This window comes from Anomaloglossus baeobatrachus, chromosome 2 (genome assembly GCF_048569485.1).
Source record: "Anomaloglossus baeobatrachus isolate aAnoBae1 chromosome 2, aAnoBae1.hap1, whole genome shotgun sequence".
In the NCBI taxonomy this organism is placed as follows: domain Eukaryota; kingdom Metazoa; phylum Chordata; class Amphibia; order Anura; family Aromobatidae; genus Anomaloglossus; species Anomaloglossus baeobatrachus.
Window position 1 is genome coordinate 637,994,052 of NC_134354.1, and position 20,061 is coordinate 638,014,112.

The following is a 20,061-nucleotide window of genomic DNA, read 5'->3' on the forward strand; positions in this document are numbered from 1 at the left end:
GTTTAGCGAGGAGGATCGCGATGCTTATGAGTAGCATCCTGTTCTGATTCACCATTCTGCAGTTGCTGCCTATACTGGTTCACCGTTAAAGTATCTCCATGTCTCTGTTATGCCAGCTGGACAACATAGTAGCCGGGTACGGTAGGCTGGGCCCGGGACGGTCTGCACACTACATTTTATGTTTTGGTACCAAACACCTATCTGTTCTGGTTAGGCTGACTAAACACACACAGTGAGACTTGCTGACTCTGCTGTGTCAGTTGACAGTTACATTTAAACTCTTAAACGGACAGTGCTACATGTTTGTATTGACTGTTGCTCTATAATGTTTCTTATTTGTAATAGCCAATTTATGACAACCCAAGGGAATGGAAATAAATCTAGCAACAAGGTTGAATGTACAAAAATCTCCTAGGAGACACTAATATAAAACTTAACATTTATTAAAGACAGTGGCGTAACTAGAGTTGGATGGGCCCCGGTGCAAAGTTTAGACCTGGGCCCCCCCTCCACATACACAGACACTTGGGGTAAGGCATACCTCCCAACTTTTAAAGAAGGAAAAGAAGGAGAAAGTTTGCGGCGCGCATAGCGCGCCGCGGCAAATTTTTAGGCCACGCCCCCTAACCACACCCATTTCACAGTCACGCCCATATCCACTCCCCATCCACACCCATTCAGCATGGACACGCAGGCAGCCGGCGGGCCTCCAGCATGGACACGCAGGCAGCCGGCGGGCCTCCAGCATGGACACGCAGGCAGCCGGCGGGCCTCCAGCATGGACACGCAGGCAGCCGGCGGGCCTCCAGCATGGACACGCAGGCAGCCGGCGGGCCTCCAGCATGGACACGCAGGCAGCCGGCGGGCCTCCAGCATGGACACGCAGGCAGCCGGCGGGCCTCCAGCATGGACACGCAGGCAGCCGGCGGGCCTCCAGCATGGACACGCAGGCAGCCGGCGGGCCTCCAGCATGGACACGCAGGCAGCCGGCGGGCCTCCAGCATGGACACGCAGGCAGCCGGCGGGCCTCCAGCATGGACACGCAGGCAGCCGGCGGGCCTCCAGCATGGACACGCAGGCAGCCGGCGGGCCTCCAGCATGGACACGCAGGCAGCCGGCGGGCCTCCAGCATGGACACGCAGGCAGCCGGCGGGCCTCCAGCATGGACACGCAGGCAGCCGGCGGGCCTCCAGCATGGACACGCAGGCAGCCGGCGGGCCTCCAGCATGGACACGCAGGCAGCCGGCGGGCCTCCAGCATGGACACGCAGGCAGCCGGCGGGCCTCCAGCATGACACGCAGGCAGCCGGCGGGCCTCCAGCATGGACACGCAGGCAGCCGGCGGGCCTCCAGCATGGACACGCAGGCAGCCGGCGGGCCTCCAGCATGGACACGCAGGCAGCCGGCGGGCCTCCAGCATGGACACGCAGGCAGCCGGCGGGCCTCCAGCATGGACACGCAGGCCGCCGGCGGGCCTCCAGCATGGACACGCAGGCAGCCGGCGGGCCTCCAGCATGGACACGCAGGCAGCCGGCGGGCCTCCAGCATGGACACGCAGGCAGCCGGCGGGCCTCCAGCATGGACACGCAGGCAGCCGGCGGGCCTCCAGCATGGACACGCAGGCAGCCGGCGGGCCTCCAGCATGGACACGCAGGCAGCCGGCGGGCCTCCAGCATGGACACGCAGGCAGCCGGCGGGCCTCCAGCATGGACACGCAGGCAGCCGGCGGGCCTCCAGCATGGACACGCAGGCAGCCGGCGGGCCTCCAGCATGGACACGCAGGCAGCCGGCGGGCCTCCAGCATGGACACGCAGGCAGCCGGCGGGCCTCCAGCATGGACACGCAGGCAGCCGGCGGGCCTCCAGCATGGACACGCAGGCAGCCGGCGGGCCTCCAGCATGGAAACGCAGGGAGCCACAGTGAGGCGGCCGGTCGCCCACACAGTGAGGTGGCCGGTCGCCTTCACAGACAGGTGGCAGGGGGGCGCCCGCACAGACAGGCGGCAGGGGGGCGCCCGCACAGACAGGCGGCAGGGGGGCGCCCGCACAGACAGGCGGCCGGGGGGCGCCCGCACAGACAGGCGGCCGGGGGGCGCCCGCACAGACAGGCGGCCGGCCGACCGCACAGACAGGCGGCCGGCCGACCGCACAGAGAGGCTCCGGCCGGGGGTGAGGGGGGGGGAGGGAGGGAAATCAGCGCTGGGGAGATTTTACTGTACCAGCAGCAGCACAGGCAGCGCTCCTCTCTGTTATGCCACGTCTACTGGGATGGTAGGAGGGAAAAGCAGGGAGGCGGAGAGAGAGTGGGTGGGCGGAGCCCGGGAGCCGGCCGTCCCGATCGTGGCAACGGGACAAACAACGTAAAGCGTGAAAGTTCCGCTGTATCCGGACGGTTGGGAGGTATGGGGTAAGGGATAATGACACTGACACTCGGGGTACAGGATAATGACGCTGACACTTGGCTCTCACCCACAGCACCCTGAAATCCCTCTATCAGCACCCAGCTTTCCTATGTTCTGATATTTATCTTGTCCTCAGCACCCAGCTTTCCCATATCAGAGCATGAGAAAGCTGGGTGCTGAGAGATGTATATCAGAACATGGGAAAGCTGGGTGCTGAGAGATGTATATCAGAACATGGAAAGCTGGGTGCTGAGAGATGTATAGCAGAGCATGGGAAAGTTGGCTGCTGAGGGAAAGAGCCTTTTTCCTCAGCACAAAACATTTCCATCCCATACTTGTATCTTTGTCCCCCCTGTATAAAGTTCTCAAAATACTATAACAGCCCCCACATAGCCTTCCAAATAATTGTATAAAGGGTCTCACATAACCCTTCATATATTAGAATGCAGATACATAGCCCTCCATATATTATAATGCACCCCCATAATCCTCCATGTATAACGTAGCCCTTCAATTATAATGCATTTCCCATAGTTCTCCATGTATTAAAATTCACCCCATAGTTCTCCATATATTATACTGCACCACATAGTCCTCCATGTTTTATAATGCACTTCCATAGTCCATGTATAAGGTAGCCTCCATAGTCCTCCATATATTATAATGCAGCCCCCATAGTCCTATATGTATTATAACACAACCCATAAAACTTCAGATGGTATTATGCAGCCCCATACTCCTCCATGTATAATTCACCCCTATATTCCATGTATAAGGTGTCCCTTCATTTTGTATTATACAGCCCCCCCCCGACCTCCATTTTAATGCAGCCCTATAGACCTCCAGTATAATGCAGCCTCATAGACCTCTATGTATATTACACCTCTATATTCAATGTATAAGGTGTCCTTCATGTTTATTATGCAGCCTCACCAGGCCTCCATATATAATAATGTAGCCAACCTCTCCAGGCCTCCATGTATAATATAGCAGCCAGCCTCCCAGGCCTCCATGTATAATATAGCAGCCAGCCTCCCCAGGCCTCCATGTATAATAATGCAGCCAGCCTCCCCAGGCCTCCATGTATAATAATGCAGCCAGCCTCCCCAGGCCTCCATGTATAATAATGCAGCCAGCCTCCCCAGGGCCTCCATGTATAATAATGCAGCCAGCCTCCCCCAGACCTCCATGTATAATAATGCAGCCAGCCTCCCCAGGCCTCATGTATAATAATGCAGCCAGCCTCCCCAGGCCTCCATGTATAATAATGCAGCCAGCCTCCCCAGGCCTCCATGTATAATAATGCAGCCAGCCTCCCCAGGGCCTCCATGTATAATAATGCAGCCAGCCTCCCCAGACCTCCATGTATAATAATGCAGCCAGCCTCCCAGACCTCCATGTATAATAATGCAGCCAGCCTCCCAGGCCTCCATGTATAATAATGCAGCCAGCCTCCCCAGGCCTCCATGTATAATAATGCAGCCAGCCTCCCCAGGCCTCATGTATAATAATGCAGCCAGCCTCCCCAGGCCTCCATGTATAATAATGCAGCCAGCCTCCCCAGGCCTCCATGTATAATAATGCAGCCAGCCTCCCAGGCCTCCATGTATAATAATGCAGCCAGCCTCCCAGGCCTCCATGTATAATAATGCAGCCAGCCTCCCCAGGCCTCATGTATAATAATGCAGCCAGCCTCCCCAGGCCTCATGTATAATAATGCTGCCAGCCTCCCCAGGCCTCCATCTATAATAATGCTGCCAGCCTCCCCAGGCCTCCATGTACAGTATAATGCAGTCTCCCCAGGCCTCCATGTACAGTATCATGCAGCCTCCCCACCCCAGGCCTCCATGTACAGTATCATGCAGCCTCCCCACCCCAGGCCTCCATGTACAGTATCATGCAGGCTCCCCACCCCAGGCCTCCATGTACAGTATCATGCAGCCTCCCCACCCCAGGCCTCCATGTACAGTATCATGCAGCCTCCCCACCCCAGGCCTCCATGTACAGTATCATACAGCCTCCCCACCCAGGCCTCCATGTACAGTATCATGCAGCCTCCCCACCCCAGTTCTCCATGTACAGTATCATGCAGCCTCCCCACCCCAGGCCTTCATGTACAGTATCATGCAGCCTCCCCAACCCAGGCCTCTGACCACCGTGTACTCACTTTATATATATAAAAAAAAAAAAACAAGCACTCACCGATCTTCTCCTTCCACTGCTGCTCTGTCCTGACGTCTCCTTGTTCCACTGCTGCTGTACTCCCTGCTCTCCTCCTTCCACTGCTGCTCGTCCTCCTCTCTCTCCCGGTGCTCCGGTCGGCGTCCTCCCTCCCTGCGCTCTGTGCACTCAGCACAGCAGTCGCACAGGAGTGACGTCACCGGCGCAGGCACAGGGGGAGTATGATGATGCAGAGCGGCGCTGGCCGCTCTATGCTTCATTATTACTGTGCGCGGTGACGGGGGAGGGGGGCCCCGGTGCCGCCGCTGACATCGGGCAGGAGGGCCCGGTGTCGGGGGCGGCAGCGGGTCATATAGTGGGCGCGTGCACTGTGACAGATCAGCGCAGCTTCTCTCTCACTGAGAGGAGCTGGCTGCTGATCTGTCGGGTCCCCGCGGGCCCCAAACTGCCCGGGCCCGGTCGCGATGGCGACCGCTGCGACCGCGGGTCGTTACGCCCCTGATTAAAGACCTTAATAAAAAGTGAACAGGGTCACTGGTAATCGTGATTTATGTTAAAAGAAAAACACACACATATGGAGTATGATCACAGCCTCATACAAGCCAATACCATTGTGTATGATCTATGCAAAAACATACAGTATCTGACTCAAGCCATTCAAGGATCGACCCAGTGCACGCGACACAGATTGAATCCATGCATATAGTGGTCACAAAGGACCCACTCCACTCCAAAAATAAGAGAAGCCCACTTATAAAATGGACCTTGGAGTGGTCATGGAAAATGAGATCCCAACCTATCACTCATAATTCAGGAAACCACCCTCATCCAACCGGGGGGTCCTACTGCAACGATTTTTTCGTTAACATGGTGGCAGAGGATACAAGCAGTGGTGTTCAATCATACTCAGGCAATCATAATCTAACTAAAATTGAAATGCAGAGTTTACGTAGAAACTGAGGAATCCATATTGACTGAGGGCAAAGGTGAGGGCAACAGAACAGGAAGCAAGATGGCTAATGAAGAAAAGACAGATTAAAGCAAAATGACAAAAGAAGGCAAAAGTCAGAAAACCTCACAGTTTGTATTTATATTGTTCTTTTTTATGGATGCCTTTCTGTTACTGCAAAATAAAGCAATTGTGACGCCCTGGACTAGCCAGGTAGTCACAGGTAGGCCCTTGCACAAACACCCGTCCCCTAACAAGGTAACAGCAGCCAACCTGAAAACCCTGAGTCACCCCTCTCAGGTCTTGATGTTCACACCAGGGGGCGGAGCCAGGTGGTTGGCCATGCCCACCGAGGAGTTCGGATAGCCTGAGGCGGGAAAACACAACAGATTAGTTTTGGAGGTGAAGGAGAGTAGTAGCAGAGTGTGATCGTCTGTCAGGGATCTGGGTCGTATCCCGGATACCCTGTGACCAGGAGGCAGATGGTAGTTGCCGCCTGCAGAGCCGGGAAGATGGCTGGTGGAACCGTAAGGGACCGGGACAGGGTAGTGGCCCGCCGGTACCGAACCGGGGAACCAACTGGAAACCGAAGCACCAGGAGGGGTACTCAGACCCAGAATGAGGTCCAGAAGCCACTGGACCACGTCGAATTCACTGATTGAGGTCTGGACCTTAGGTCCTTTCCCGTCCCAAGACTCAAAGATGGCCACAGCCCACCGAGGGGGATAGAAAGCCACCGCACAGGCAGAGAGATGCCACGGGCCAGCGCCTGCGGGTTCTCCGGCACACAAAGCCGGGGAGCGGACTACCGTTGCTGAAGCATAGGCAGTCAAGTTCTACAAAAAGAGGTGCAGGAGAAAGGCGGGAACCACCGAACCGGGTGGGGGACCAATGCAGCTGGCTGCGGGCATCGACCACCATCCTTGTGGTTTACCAGAGACTCCGATGTATCTGTCATAGTGAGTACAACAGTGCCCTCGGGCTGCGCACCGCACCAACACGCCCGTACCCTGCAACTACCGGGCCCCGGACCATCACCCCCTGCCCACGGAGGGGTCAACACCAGGCTGCACAGCACCATCCCCGAGTGCCTAGTTAATGGCAGCGGTGGTGTCCACACTCACCACAACCCGTGGGTGGCGTCACGAATTTACATCCCTAAACACCACGGCCTCGGCAGTGATCCTCCCCACCGAAATCCCTACACTTAGCTCCAGCTTCCCTTCAGAGCGACGTGACCCCCGGGTCTGGAGGCGCTCGAGCTACCCACCAAAATGAGCCCGGATCCGAGTGGCTCGGCCGGCAGCCGAGCGCCGGGCGGTACACAATCATTCATCAATCCAACTGCCTAGAGTCACTTTCCTGGTGCATGGTTTTGCTGTATATTGGGGAGCCCACCCTGTACACAACTTACATATAAGTACACTGATCTATACAATGGATATATATGTCCAATGTAATTTGCCTGTGGAGTCAGAGGCTGCAGTTCAGCTTCCAGTATTCAACATTCTCACTGTGACATCATCAGAACTTCAATTATGACAGACAAAATGAAAAAAATAAAAGATCCAGACAATCACATTGCTTGATTTTATACAATTAATTTTCATTTTATTGTATGAAAAAGATTTTTAATACAATAGAAAAACAGAATTTAATATTTGGTACAGAAACCTTTGTTTGCAATTACAGAGGTCAGACATATCTGTAGTTCTTGACCAAGTTTGCACACACTGCAGCAGAGATTTTGGTCCACTCCTCCTTATAGATCTTCTCCAGATCTTTCAGGTTACGGGGTTATCGCTGGACAACATTGTGTTTCAGCTCCCTTCAAAGATTTTCTATGGGGTTGAGGTCTGGAGACTGACGAGGCCACTCCAGGACTCTGAAAAGCTTCTTCTGGAGCCACTCCTTAGTTGCCCTGGCTGTTTCGAGTCATTGTCATGCTGGCAGATCCAGCATGACCCATCTTAATGCTGTTACTGAGGGAATGAGGTTGTTAGCCAAAATGTCGCTATACATGACCCCATCCATCCTCCCTTCAATACGGTGCAGTCGTTCTGTCCCCTTTGCAGAAAAGCACCCACTAAGATGATCTTTCCATCCTCATGCTTCATGGTTGGGATGTTGTTCTTGGGGTGGAACTCATCCTTCTTTCTCCAAAACACAGCAAGTGGAGTTTATACCAAAAACGTTCTAGTTTGGTCTCATCTGACCACATGACCTTCTCCCAAGCCTACTCTGGATCATAGAGATGTGCTTTACATATGCTGACATCAGCTGGGGGACCTTGCATGCCTTGTAGGATTTTAATTCATGATGACGTAGTTTGTTACTAACGGTATCTGTGGATCCAGCTCTCTTCATGTCATTCACTAGATCCTCTTGTGTAGTTCTGGGCTGATTCCTGACTTTTCCTTACTCCACAAGGCGATATCTTGCATGGAGCCCCAGATCAAGTAAGATTGACAGTCATCTTGTGTTTCTTCCATTTTCTAATAATTGCACCAACAATTGTTGCCTTCTCACCAAGCTGCTTGTCTGTTGTCCATTAGCCCATCTCAACCTTCTACAATTTTGCCCCTGGTGTCCTTAGACAGCTCTTTGGTCTTGGCCATTGGCCATTGTAGAGAGGTTGGAGTGTGATTGATTGAATATGTGGACAGGTGTCTTTTATATAGATAATGAGTTCAAGCAGGTGCAATTAATAAAGGTAAGTGCAGAGTAGGAGGGCTTCTTAAAGAAAAAATAATGGGTCTGTGGAGCCAGAATTCTTGTTGGTTTATAGCTGATCAATTACTTATTTCATGCAATAAAATGCAAATTCATTATTGAAAAAATCATACAATCCGATTTTCTGGATTTTTGGGGGATTCTGTCTGTCACAGTTGAAGTGTACCTACAATAAAAACTACCTCTCCGTTCTTTGTAGGTTGGAAGAGTGCAAAATTGGCAGTTGATCAAATCACTTATTTTCCTCACTGAAAGTCAAGTCTCTGCAAAGAAAGGGTAAAAATCAGGTCAGAAAACAGAACCAAAGTCCAATGCCGTGAGATCAGGTATGCAGAGGGAAACACAAATGGAACAAAGAACAAAAGGGCACGGTACAAAGGAGTCAGATCAAACAGGAAATCTCACCAAAGCCAGTCACAGGCTGCAGAGCAAAACTATAACCAGCACAGGAATGCAGGTGCAGTGACCAGCTATAGTATCTCCTGAAACTAGAATGAGGCTGATGGGAATTAACCCCTGACATGACAAGGCCAGGTCTGGGAAACTCTGGAGCGGGGAATACCAGTCCTGGATCATGACACTGCTCATTGCAACTTCTCCTATCCTTTATGCTGGGTGCAGTTCTCAGTTCTGTGTTCTTACTCTATATTATTTTGGGCAACTCAGGGGGTGTGATTTAATAAGTGGGTGTGATTTTATTAAGGGTGAGGCTTACTAAAGAGTCTGGCAAATGTCTGTAAAAAAATTGGACCATCTGTGAATTTTGGTCCATTTGTCCAGGAAAAATGTAATAGTAGGTTGCCAACCTTGATAGTCATATCCAGCTTCAAGCACCTCCTCTAACAGGTAGTATCACCCTGTCTCCAGCTTACCATACCTAAATTATCTCTAAACCCCCAAGGTCAGTATATGCTCAGATGTGCTCTTCTGTGCAGGGCTATTGACATAATTCACCATCTGGAGACCTCCTCTTTATAGCTGGTTGAAAGACTTGGTGCTAATGTAACAAGTTGGCAGACAGCCATGAGCCACACATCACATGTCCGCGTGCTACAGATTGGGGACCCCTGTATTAGAGTAATGAGGGAATTAATTTTTCAGGGATGTTAAATCTCATAGAGCGTGGTAATTCTCATAAGAACAAACTGTAACAAAGACTTGCTGAGGGATGTGAATAATCTGGGTGGATGCAGGGAGTGTCTGTATTTACTATGCCACTATGTATTCTATTTGCTACCATTTTAGAAATCCCTTAATGTACGCACATTCGCCTATACACTTGGAGCCTATAAATAAACAAAAGCTTCATTTTTGTTCTTTGGAGACTATTGGAAATCACAAGCCTATGTATTCCTATTGTTTTCACCAGCCTTAAACTGAATCCAGAAACTTTTGAGTTGCAGTTATCACTGCTGTAACAGATGGTTGTAAAAGGTATTAGGTCCCCCAACTTTATATTACATTTGTTTGCTCTAATACCTGGATATATACAGTTGCTGTCCTACCAGATGCAGAAAATATAAAGTTTATTTGTAATATTTCCCTTTTTGCATTTAATATTCTGATCCTGCTTCACTCCCACGCTGCATCTATTCTAGGGAAATCTCTAATTTACCTCATCTGCTTCTTACACATCTCCACATAGAGCGAGCAGATCAGTTACCTCCACTTCGCCCCTGCTCCCTGCTGTACAGGCCGCTCACAATATGCTTTGAAGTAGCTAAAAAAAATTAGAATATCTTTGCAGTTCGGAAACATTGGCAGTCAGGGATTTTTTTTTCTGTTCATCCATTAAACATCATAGATTGAAGTCAGTGTGGTGATGATGATGCTGGAATCATGTGGGCAGGTCTGCTGGAAAGTCCTGTAAGACCCAAATGCTGTGGGCTGAGCTTGCAGAAGCTCTGTGTGCTGGGATCTGAGCTGTGGCGGCCAAGTGCTCCTCATCTGCTCTCCAGCAAGGAAGCATCCTACTTGCATGTCGCTTTCTAATTCCAGTGTGTTCCTGTTAAACGAGGTAAAATGTTGCTTTTAGGGGTTGTAATAAGATTGTAACAAGATGATTGACCACGATTTATCTGCTGCTTGAATGGATACTTAGAATTGTAAGTACCAAACTCTGAATTTAGCTTTGTTTCCTTGTAGGGTTAAATAAGAATATGTGCGATATATATATTTATTTGTTGGAATTAGGGTGCGGATCGGCAGTTTTGGGTAAAATATCGTTGAAACGGGCAGTTATGAAACTTGCTTATTTCTTATTATTCCTTATATCCTTTCTTGTCAGCTTTCTCTTATTTTATTTTCTTATTTTGATTCTTTTCTACAGATCATTCTATATAGACATAATATATTCTGTTTATTCTGCTTATTTAAGTGATGATTTTCCTTCTCTTTTTTTATTCTATACACACATTCATTAGGTATGCTACTTCTGGACTTTTACATTATGTACATTATGAATTAGCCATTTATAACATATTATCAATGTAGCTAAGTGTTCAAGCAGTTTTTAATAATATTTAGGAAATATCGGCATTATTGAAGGGAAAACAAAAATAACAATGATCTTAAATAATGTAATGGGATTCACTGCCTTCAAGGCAGAAGGATCGATAATGCCCTGGTGGGCTGCGGGATTTCCTCTTGCCTGTGTATATCCTATACCTGTCAGCAGACACCTGCTGTCCTACAACATCCGGCCTATTCAGTCCCTAGACAGAACTCAGGATGCTGCAAAAGGAAAAGATATTCCTTTGTAGAAAAATAAGATGTGATGGGGTTTAGGTAGTTTTCTGGACCTGTGAATAATATGATAGCCAATAATATTGCATATATTTATGTATTGTCTAATTATGTTTTAGTACTGCTAGGTACATTTACCTATGTCACTTGATTGTATAGTTTAATCGCCAATGTATTCATATTACACATATTTACTAAAACAAGAAAAATATTAAGCAAATTCCATTTTGTTGTAACAAATATTCTTCAATCAATGTCTAAGAAACGTTTGATCTGATGTCAACTGTGTTTATTCAGTATTGTAAATCCAAGCCATGGAAATAACATCACTATAGCAGGCAATCTCTCTCTGTCTCTCACTTTCTTTCTTTCTTTATTTCTTTCTTTCTTCCCCCTCTCTCTCCACCTTTCTCTCTTTCCTCTCTCTTTCTCTATCTCTTTTTTTTTCTTTCGTTCCTTTCTCTCTTTACTCTTTCTTTTGGTTTTTATTTTTCTCTCTTTCTTTCTCTCTTTTTGTTCAACCTTTCTCCCTCTATCTCTCTCTCCCTTTTTTCTCTCTGTCTCTAATTCCCTCTTTCACCCCTCTTTTTTTACCTTTCTCACTCTTTTTCCCTCATTTTCACTCCCTCTTTCTCTCTCCTTTCTTTCTCACTCCCTCTTCCTCTCTCTCACTTTTCCTCTTTCTTTCTCTCACTCCCTCTTTCTTTCTCTCACTTTTTCTCTTTCTTTCTCTCACTCCCTCTTTCTCTCTCGCTTTCTTTCTCACTTCCTCTCTTTCTCTCACTCCCTCTGTCTCACGATCTCTCTTTCTATCTCAGTCCTTATTTGTCTTTCCTTTTTTTTCTCTCTCTCTTTCTCTCTCGCTATATATATATATATATATATATATACTAGAAGGTGGCCCGATTCTACGCATCGGGTATTCTAGAATTTACGTATTGTGTAGTTCATGTATGATTTTTGTTATATATATATATATATATAGATGTTGTTGTGTGTAGTTACCAAGTGTTTGTGTAGGGCGCTGTACATGTTCTGAGTGTCGCGGGGGGTGAGAGCGGTGTTGTATGTGTGTTGCGTGTGTTGCGTTGTTTGTGGAGCGCTGTGTGTCTGTAGCGTTGTGTGTGTGTGTGTGTGTTGTGCGGTTTGTGTGGGTGTGGTGTGTTTTGGGGGAGGTATGTTTTGAGCAATGTGTGTGTTGTGCAGTATGTGCGTATATTTGTGTGTGCAGCGTTGTCTGTGTGGGTGTCTGTGTAGGGCGTTGTTTGTGATTCCTAGTGTGTGTGTGTTGTGCAGTGCGCGTGTGTGTGTGTGTTGGGGGGAGGTGTGCACCTCCCATCGTGCTCCACCCGCCATGCTGCGCACTTGCAAACGTGCTCCATCCGCCATGCTGCGCACTCCTAAACGTGCTCCATCCGCCATGCTGCGCACTCCCAAACGTGGTCCATCCGCCATGCTGCGCACTTCTAAACGTGCTCCATCCGCCATGCTGCGCACTCCCAAACGTGCTCCATCCGCCATACTGCGCACTCCCGATCGTGCACCATCCGGCATGCTGCGCACTCCCAAACGTGCTCCATCCGCCATGCTGCGCACTCCCAAACGTGCTCCATCCGCCATGCTGCGCATTCTCAAACGTGCTCCATCCGCCATGCTGCGCACTCCCAAACGTGCTCCAGTGCGCAGTATGGCGGATGGAGCACGTTTGGGAGTGCGCAGCATGGCGGATGGAGCACGTTTGGGAGTGCGCAGCATGGCGGATGGACCACGTTTGGGAGTGCGCAGCATGGCGGATGGACCACGTTTGGGAGTGCGCAGCATGGGGGATGCAGCACGATGGGGAGTGCGCAGTATGGCGGATGGAGCACGTTTGCTCAGCCTCTCTCCTTCCAGCTTCCCTCAGCATCAGCCTCCCCTCCTCAGCCTTCCTGAGGATCAGCCTCTCTCGTCCCAGCCTCCTTCCTCCCAGCCTTCCCATCCCAGCCTCCTTCAGCATCAGCATTCCCCTCTTCCCCATGATCAGCCTCTCTGCTCCCAGCCTCCTCCAGCACGGCCTGGTCCTCTGCCGACACTCACACACCCGATCGCATCCACTCACACACACACCCGATCGCATCCACTCACACACACACCCGATCGCATCCACTCACACACACACCCGATCGCATCCACTCACACACACACCCGATCGCATCCACTCACACACACACCCGATCGCATCAACTCACACACACACCCGATCGCATCCACTCACACACACCCGATCGCATACACTCACACACACCCGATCGCATACACTCACACACACCCGATCGCATCCACTCACACACACCCGATCGCATCCACTCACACACACCCGATCGCATCCACTCACACACACCCGATCGCATCCACTCACACACACCCGATCGCATCCACTCACACACACCCGATCGCATCCACTCACACACACAGACACTGACGATATCGCACTTACGCGCTCATACTCACAACATCCGGGGATATCACATGCTTCTGGCCATGTGATCCTCCGTCAGGTCCTGGAAGATCACAACAGCACATTTTCGCCGCCGAGAAGCAAGCGATATCCCAGGATGTTGTGAGTATGTGGATGCGATGTGAGGTGTGTGTGAGGTGTGTGTGAGGTGTGTGTAAGAGTGAGTGTGAGTGTGATCTGATGTGTGTGTGTATGTTTGTGTGTGTGCGTGTGGATCTTCTGGCGCAGCAGGACCTTGATGGGCTTGATACCAACGTATCCACACCACTCCCACCACTGCCGTGCGAGCGGGGGCCGGGGGGGGGGAGGGGGGGGGGGGGGAGGGAGTACAGTACTCACCTCCGTGACAGCGCTTGTAACCATGCGAGCATGGTTAGCAACGTATCCACACCAGTCCTGTGCGAGCGGGGGCGGGGGCGGGGGCGGGGGGGGGAGGGGGGGGGGGTGGGTGGGCAGGGAGTACCGTACTCACCTCCGTGACAGCCGTGTCAGTTCGAGAAATGCGCGGGAGGAGGGAGGGGGTGGGGCCAGAGCTAACGTGCATTGCGTGAGGGGGGCGGGGCGTGGCGTGGCCGAATTGCCAATGCCTGCAGGGGTGCCGGGGCGAGAGGCCAATCTGTGGGGGGGGCGGAGCCTGGGCGAGCGGCTGGCCAATCCGTGTGGGGGCGCAGCCTGGGCGAGCGGCCAATCCGTGTGGGGGGGCGGGGCCATGGCGAGCCCAGCGGCCAATCAGCTTTGTGTCACCGTAAGGACACAATTTTGGAGCATGACAGACAGACAGACAGACAGACAGACAGACAGACAGACAGAATAAGGCAATTATATATATAGATATATACACGCTCTATCATATAGCAGAACACTCCTGCTTTTAAGTGCAGTGGATCTGATTTACTGCAAGCATATAAAATTATTTGGCTAAATTTATTTGCCAATATTTCTCCTTCGATATTTTTATCTTTTTACTTAGGAGTGCATCCTAAGTAACTTGATACCTTTCTAATGGCATATTGATTGTTATTTGTCTGTTGTCCAATGGTATTTCTGTCCATCTCAGATAGTAATGTGCCCTAGAGCATCAAACTGTCTTCCAAGAAATGAGGCACATGCAGAGTAATAATAGCATGGCAATATATACTGTATGGTGATTTACTAACATAGGGTAAAAGTGCATCAGGATATCATAGCTATCAATCAGTCAGCAAGTAACATTTGTTAGTATATCTTTACCAGAACCAGACAGGTTAATGGCAAAGCAATATAGTAGTATTTGTATGAACTCTTATATAGAAAAGTCCATACATTATGGCTGTAATGGGCCAATATCTCTGTTACTACAAAAGTACATGTGACGCCCTGGACTAGTTAGGTCGTCCCAGGTAGTCCCATGCACACACACCCCCTCCCTGAAAAGGTGACAGCAGCTAAACTTAAAAACCTTGTCACCACCCTCCAGGTTTGATGTCCACACCAGGGGGGCGGAGCCAGGCGGTTGGCTCTGCCCACCGAGGAGTTCACAGGCCTGGAGGCGGGAAAGACACAGAAGTTCTAGTTCTAGTGCACAAGTAGATGAGTCTTGACAGTGAAGGAGAGAGGTGGAGTTCAAGGGTAGACCTGTGACCAGGCCTGCCAATAGTCTACTCAGGTGGCTTGGTCGGAGTGCAGTCACCTCTGGCAAGGAGGCAGATGGTGGTGGCCGCCTGCAGGAGCTGGGATTACAGCCGGTGGAACCGTAGGGACCGGGGTCGGGCGGTGGCCCGCTGGTACCGAACCGGGGAACCGATTGGAAACCGGAGCACCAGGAGGGGTACTCAGACCCAGTACAAAGTCCCGAACCGACAGGGCCGAGTCAAATCAACTGATTGAGGACTGGACTTAAGGACCTATCCCACACAAGACCCGTTAGAAAACAACAGCCCAACCATACAGGGTAAAGCCACCGCCAAGGCATAGAGACCCAAGGGCCAGCATCTGTGGGCAAACAGGGCTCTTCTGACAACCAGCAAGCTGGGGAGCGGACTACCGTTGCTTAGGCATAGGAGTCAAACATTCATATAAAAAGGTGGAGGAGAAAGGCGGAAACCACCAACCTGTTCAGGGAGAAGCTGCAGCCGGCTGCGGGCCCAATTCATCATCCCGTTTAGTTTATCAGAGACTCCAGTGTATTGTGTCATAGTGAGTACACCAGTGCCTTCGGGCCGCGCACCGCGCCGCACCGCATCAGCATACGCCTGCACACGCTCCCCCGCCTCCTCACCTACCCCCGGGCCCCTGGGACCAACACTCCCCTACCCACGGAGGGGTCAACACCAAGCTGCGCAACACCGTCCCCGGGAGGCCTAGTTAACGGCAGCGGTGGTGTCCATCTATTCACCACAACCCGTGGGTGGTGTCACGAACTTACAACCCCCCTTCCAAACCACCACGGCCCCGGCCATGGAACATTCCCTCACCGAAGTCCCTGTGTGTAGCGCCAACCCACTTGCAGAGCGACTTGACCCCTGGGTCCGTGAGAAGCTCGAGCCACCACCCACCGTACGAGCACGGATTCTAGCGGCTCGGCGGTCGCAGCCGAGCCCGCGGGGCGGTACATACACAATTATCTTTAGTTACTTAATTTTTTTGGCAATTGCATACCTTTTCCATGGTACTATAAGACCAGGTGCCAGGGGATTACTATAATGTGTGCAAGAGCTGCAGTGCAGTTGCATCCTAGCCCTGGAGCTGAGGGTGGGAAGGGAAAAAATGTCCATTTGGCCCATATTGGAAGACTAATATGGTTGGAGATTTTGCTTAGGGGCCCACTGATAGATGTATCTGTACCTATGTAACAGCTCAGCCCCAAATCCTTTTTACAGTTGCTTATGTATGGATTGCTCCAAGTCAAACACCAGTTATGGTGGGCAGTGATCAAGTTTTTTGATGTTGTACATGATAGTTAGTCACAAAGTCATCAAATCTTTGCCTTTTAACCACTTGGTCTTCTACCCTATTTGTTAGCATTTAATATTTGAAAGAAAAATTATGGAGCAAAGTCATCCAGACCTTAAAGACAACATGTACCACATGATTAAGTGCTTTAAGAACTTGGGAACGGGGTAACTGAGGAAACCTAATCCCAATTCAGGAGAAATAATGGTCAGATGATAATGGGCAGCGCAACGAAAGTGGCATGTGGTCTGGTAATGCCAAGAATTGCAGATGTCAGATGTTTCATTTTCACGAAAGTGAGCAGTACATAGACGTTAAAGGACGTCAGGTCCCCTCTGCCTTCAACCCAGCAGCATGCACATCTGTATGAGTAAATTCTCTGGATAACCAGCCCTGTATGATGTTATTCACTTAACTGAATGGTTTAAAAAAAGGTCTGCTTCCCATATGCTAATTAGCCCTTTGATAAGTCAATGGGGCGTTACTTCCCCAGACGAGTCTGCACTCTTCCCATGTTATCTCGCCCACAGGGACATGATAACATGGAAAGAGGGCTAACTAGTCTGGAGAAACTAATTTCCCACTGACTAGTCAAAGCTCTAATTAGCACTACTTCTATTTGTTTTCTTGACATTTTTTGGAGGGATGGATAGCTGCCTCTTGGGAAACAATTATGCTGGTACCATATTACTATTATATCATATATTACGCTATTTCTAGAAGGATATTTTTTCAGTGTATTTTTCTACACTTATGTTGCTCTGCAAAAGTTTATGCTTGATAATCTATAAGTCATAGATTATCAAGCATAAACGTTTGCAGAGCAACATAAGTGTAGAAAAAAACTTGGACTGCTCATCCAAAAAGTATAAATTGACTTACTGTGGATAAGCAAAAATTTACAAACTTGAAAAATGGGGTGCCTAGTTTTCATTTTATATAAATCCCACTACCATGTCATGGCAAATCTCTTAGTGTGACTGGGCCAGCGGGGAGAGTAATCCAGGAGCCATTAGCACCAGTGCTGCAAGGCAAAGCCCCCTTGGCTCTAGGTCCCACCACTCTACAGGCACAGCACCACAACACCAATAGAAAAAACCTCACCTTCCACATAATCTCAGTAAAAATCAAAGCAAAATAGCTGGAATCCCTCTTGCAGTCTCCTGCTAATTTAAAAAAAACACCTGGACTAAATGAAAGTGGTGCTGATAGCAAGAAAATCTAAAAATTTATTGGATAGGCTTTATACAATAACACAACTGTGGAAACGATTTCTGCAGTTTCCTCCATGTAATGCCTCATTCAGACATTCATTTTTCTCCCCTAGATAAAAAAGTAGTGATTGTGATCAGTATGTTGGATCAGATTTGCATCAGTATTTGCCAGTTTTTAGCAGAGATTCATCTGTTTTTCTCGTATGCAAAAAACAACAACAATAGAGGTTCCTTAAAGTTCACCAATCACCAGAATTTTCCTATAATAAGTAAAGCCAGTGCTATACTGGCACTATCAGGCTGATTCTATACATACCTTTAGTTGTGAGATCGGATATATAGGTTTTGAAACACAAGCAAGTAAAATTTGTAAAATGAGCATCTTTCTGATTGTCAGCAGCTGCCAAATAGCTAATAGCTGGGGTGGGATTTGATACTGATTCCCCCCTCCTGATCTATTGTTCCTTCCCCTACCTTTTATTTCTGCTAATTCCATTACAGAAGTGTCTTACTAATGGTTGTGGCTAGAAGGACCTATGCTGATGTCATACCCATGTGACCAGAAGGGGAGGGGCCAACAGAAAAATGTTGCTTCCTGGTATCTGCTATGTTGGCTAAGGCCCCGCCCCTTCTGGTCACATGGGCATGACATCAGCACAGGTCTTTCTAGCTAAAGGTTTATATAGAATCAGCATGATAGTGCCAGTATAGCGCTGGCTTTAGGTTATATAGGAAAATCCTGGTAATTGGTTCCCTTTAAGCTTTCCCAAGAAAACTGTCAATGAAAGGTAGACAACACAAAGAATATGCCATCAGTCTACTGTTCAAGTTTTCCATGGACCCATAAACTCGAATGTGTGGTTTTAATCCTTGTTTTGGATAAAAATCAGACATGTCTCCATTTTTTTTTTTGCAGACGCTCTTTGATATCCCCAAGGACTATAATGAGTATTATGGGTAGCTTTTTTTTTATCCGTGAAAGGCATGTCTGAAGGAGGCCTTATAGTCTATAACTAAAATAGATGGCTACAAAATTCCCCTAATCTGAGTTGAATTCCGGATTTGTGTTGCTTTTTTACTTAATTAATTTGTAATCCAGGACAGGTAAAGACAGAATAAGAGACAGCAGATGCACAGTAGGTAAAATGCATGGTCCTGCTTATTAATTAATGGACCACAGCAATAGGTTTCCTTCAACAAAGGTATAGCATCAGGGAGGTGGAATTGGGATCATGTACTTTTTAATGTTTTCTAATATTGATCGTATCCATATAATGTTATTATTAGAATGTGGTTTTATGTATTGATGGACACATTAAGAGGTATATTTGATCATGGCATTGGTTACATGGCAGAATGGTGCGCTCTGGCTCCTCTGGCAGTGAACAGTCTGCTCAGCTGTGATCATGTCAGTGCTGTTCTCAAACATTGTGTAATCTAGCCTAAATCTAACACAATGACATCATTCTCAGAACTGACCTTTGCTGGGAACTAGTGCAAATGGAGTTTATTATCCAGGGACTCTACAGACAAGAAAGCTTTTAGGTGTCATAAACATTTCTGTGTACAAACTCCTGCAGGTCTGGCAAAGCGATGGATATTCTTTACTCTTGGTATTGGATGCATTAAAGGGAATATGAATTTTTTATTCTGATTGATTTCTGGGGAGCAGTGGAATTCTGTCTCTTAAGCAAAAAACTGCAGTTTGTAAAATGAAAATAGATGTATGGAAAATGACTTTGTATATAAATATTAATCTCAGATTCTATATGAACGATTTTAATTCATACATTAAAAATCTCATTAGGTCGTTAAATGTGAACACATAGTTAAGTGGATAGTAAATTCAAGTTTAACAGCCCAGGGGAGATGGTTAATGGAGTGCTCAGTGCACACAATCTAACGGCAAAACAACAGAAGAGAAACACATACAAAACCACAAATAAGTCCTAAACAAGACCAAGAAAAATTGTTATTGTTTTTTGTTCGGTTCCTTGTTACAAATCCAGAGCTCCTGATGATAATAGATATTTTTGATTAAAGTGCAAATTTCAAAATTATAGGTATAGAGAGATATTACTTGTAGTCCTATGTGACACAACAGATAGCACTGATAACTCTCCGAGTATAGATAATGTAGTAGATATGACCTGCAGTCCTATGTAACTCCACAGATAACACATAGTATTACTTCTTCCGGTCTTTATAAAATAGGAGGTGATATGTAATTATTTCATGAGATTACAGGAAATACACAGATAACAGATCTTGATGGATCAGACTTCTTTTTGTCCCCCACCAAATCTAAACGTTTAATGCTACTGACATAATTACAGAAGAAGTAATCTGTAACAATCACAACCAATGTAGTGGCAGTGAGCGGGATTAGTGTACACACTGGACCACAGGGG

The 20,061-nt window shown here is 48.5% G+C and overlaps 1 protein-coding gene across 1 annotated transcript in view; it reads left to right on the plus strand.

Moving 5' to 3' along the window:
• The first annotated feature begins 10,109 nt into the window (after positions 1-10,109).
• CACNB3 (calcium voltage-gated channel auxiliary subunit beta 3) overlaps positions 10,110-20,061 on the plus strand; it is a 403,977-nt gene continuing 394,025 nt past the window's right edge. The window contains exon 1 of the mRNA XM_075336926.1: positions 10,110-10,280. Within this exon, the coding sequence (XP_075193041.1) occupies positions 10,242-10,280 (39 nt within the window). The 5' untranslated portion in view covers positions 10,110-10,241. The remainder of the gene's footprint in view (positions 10,281-20,061) is intronic.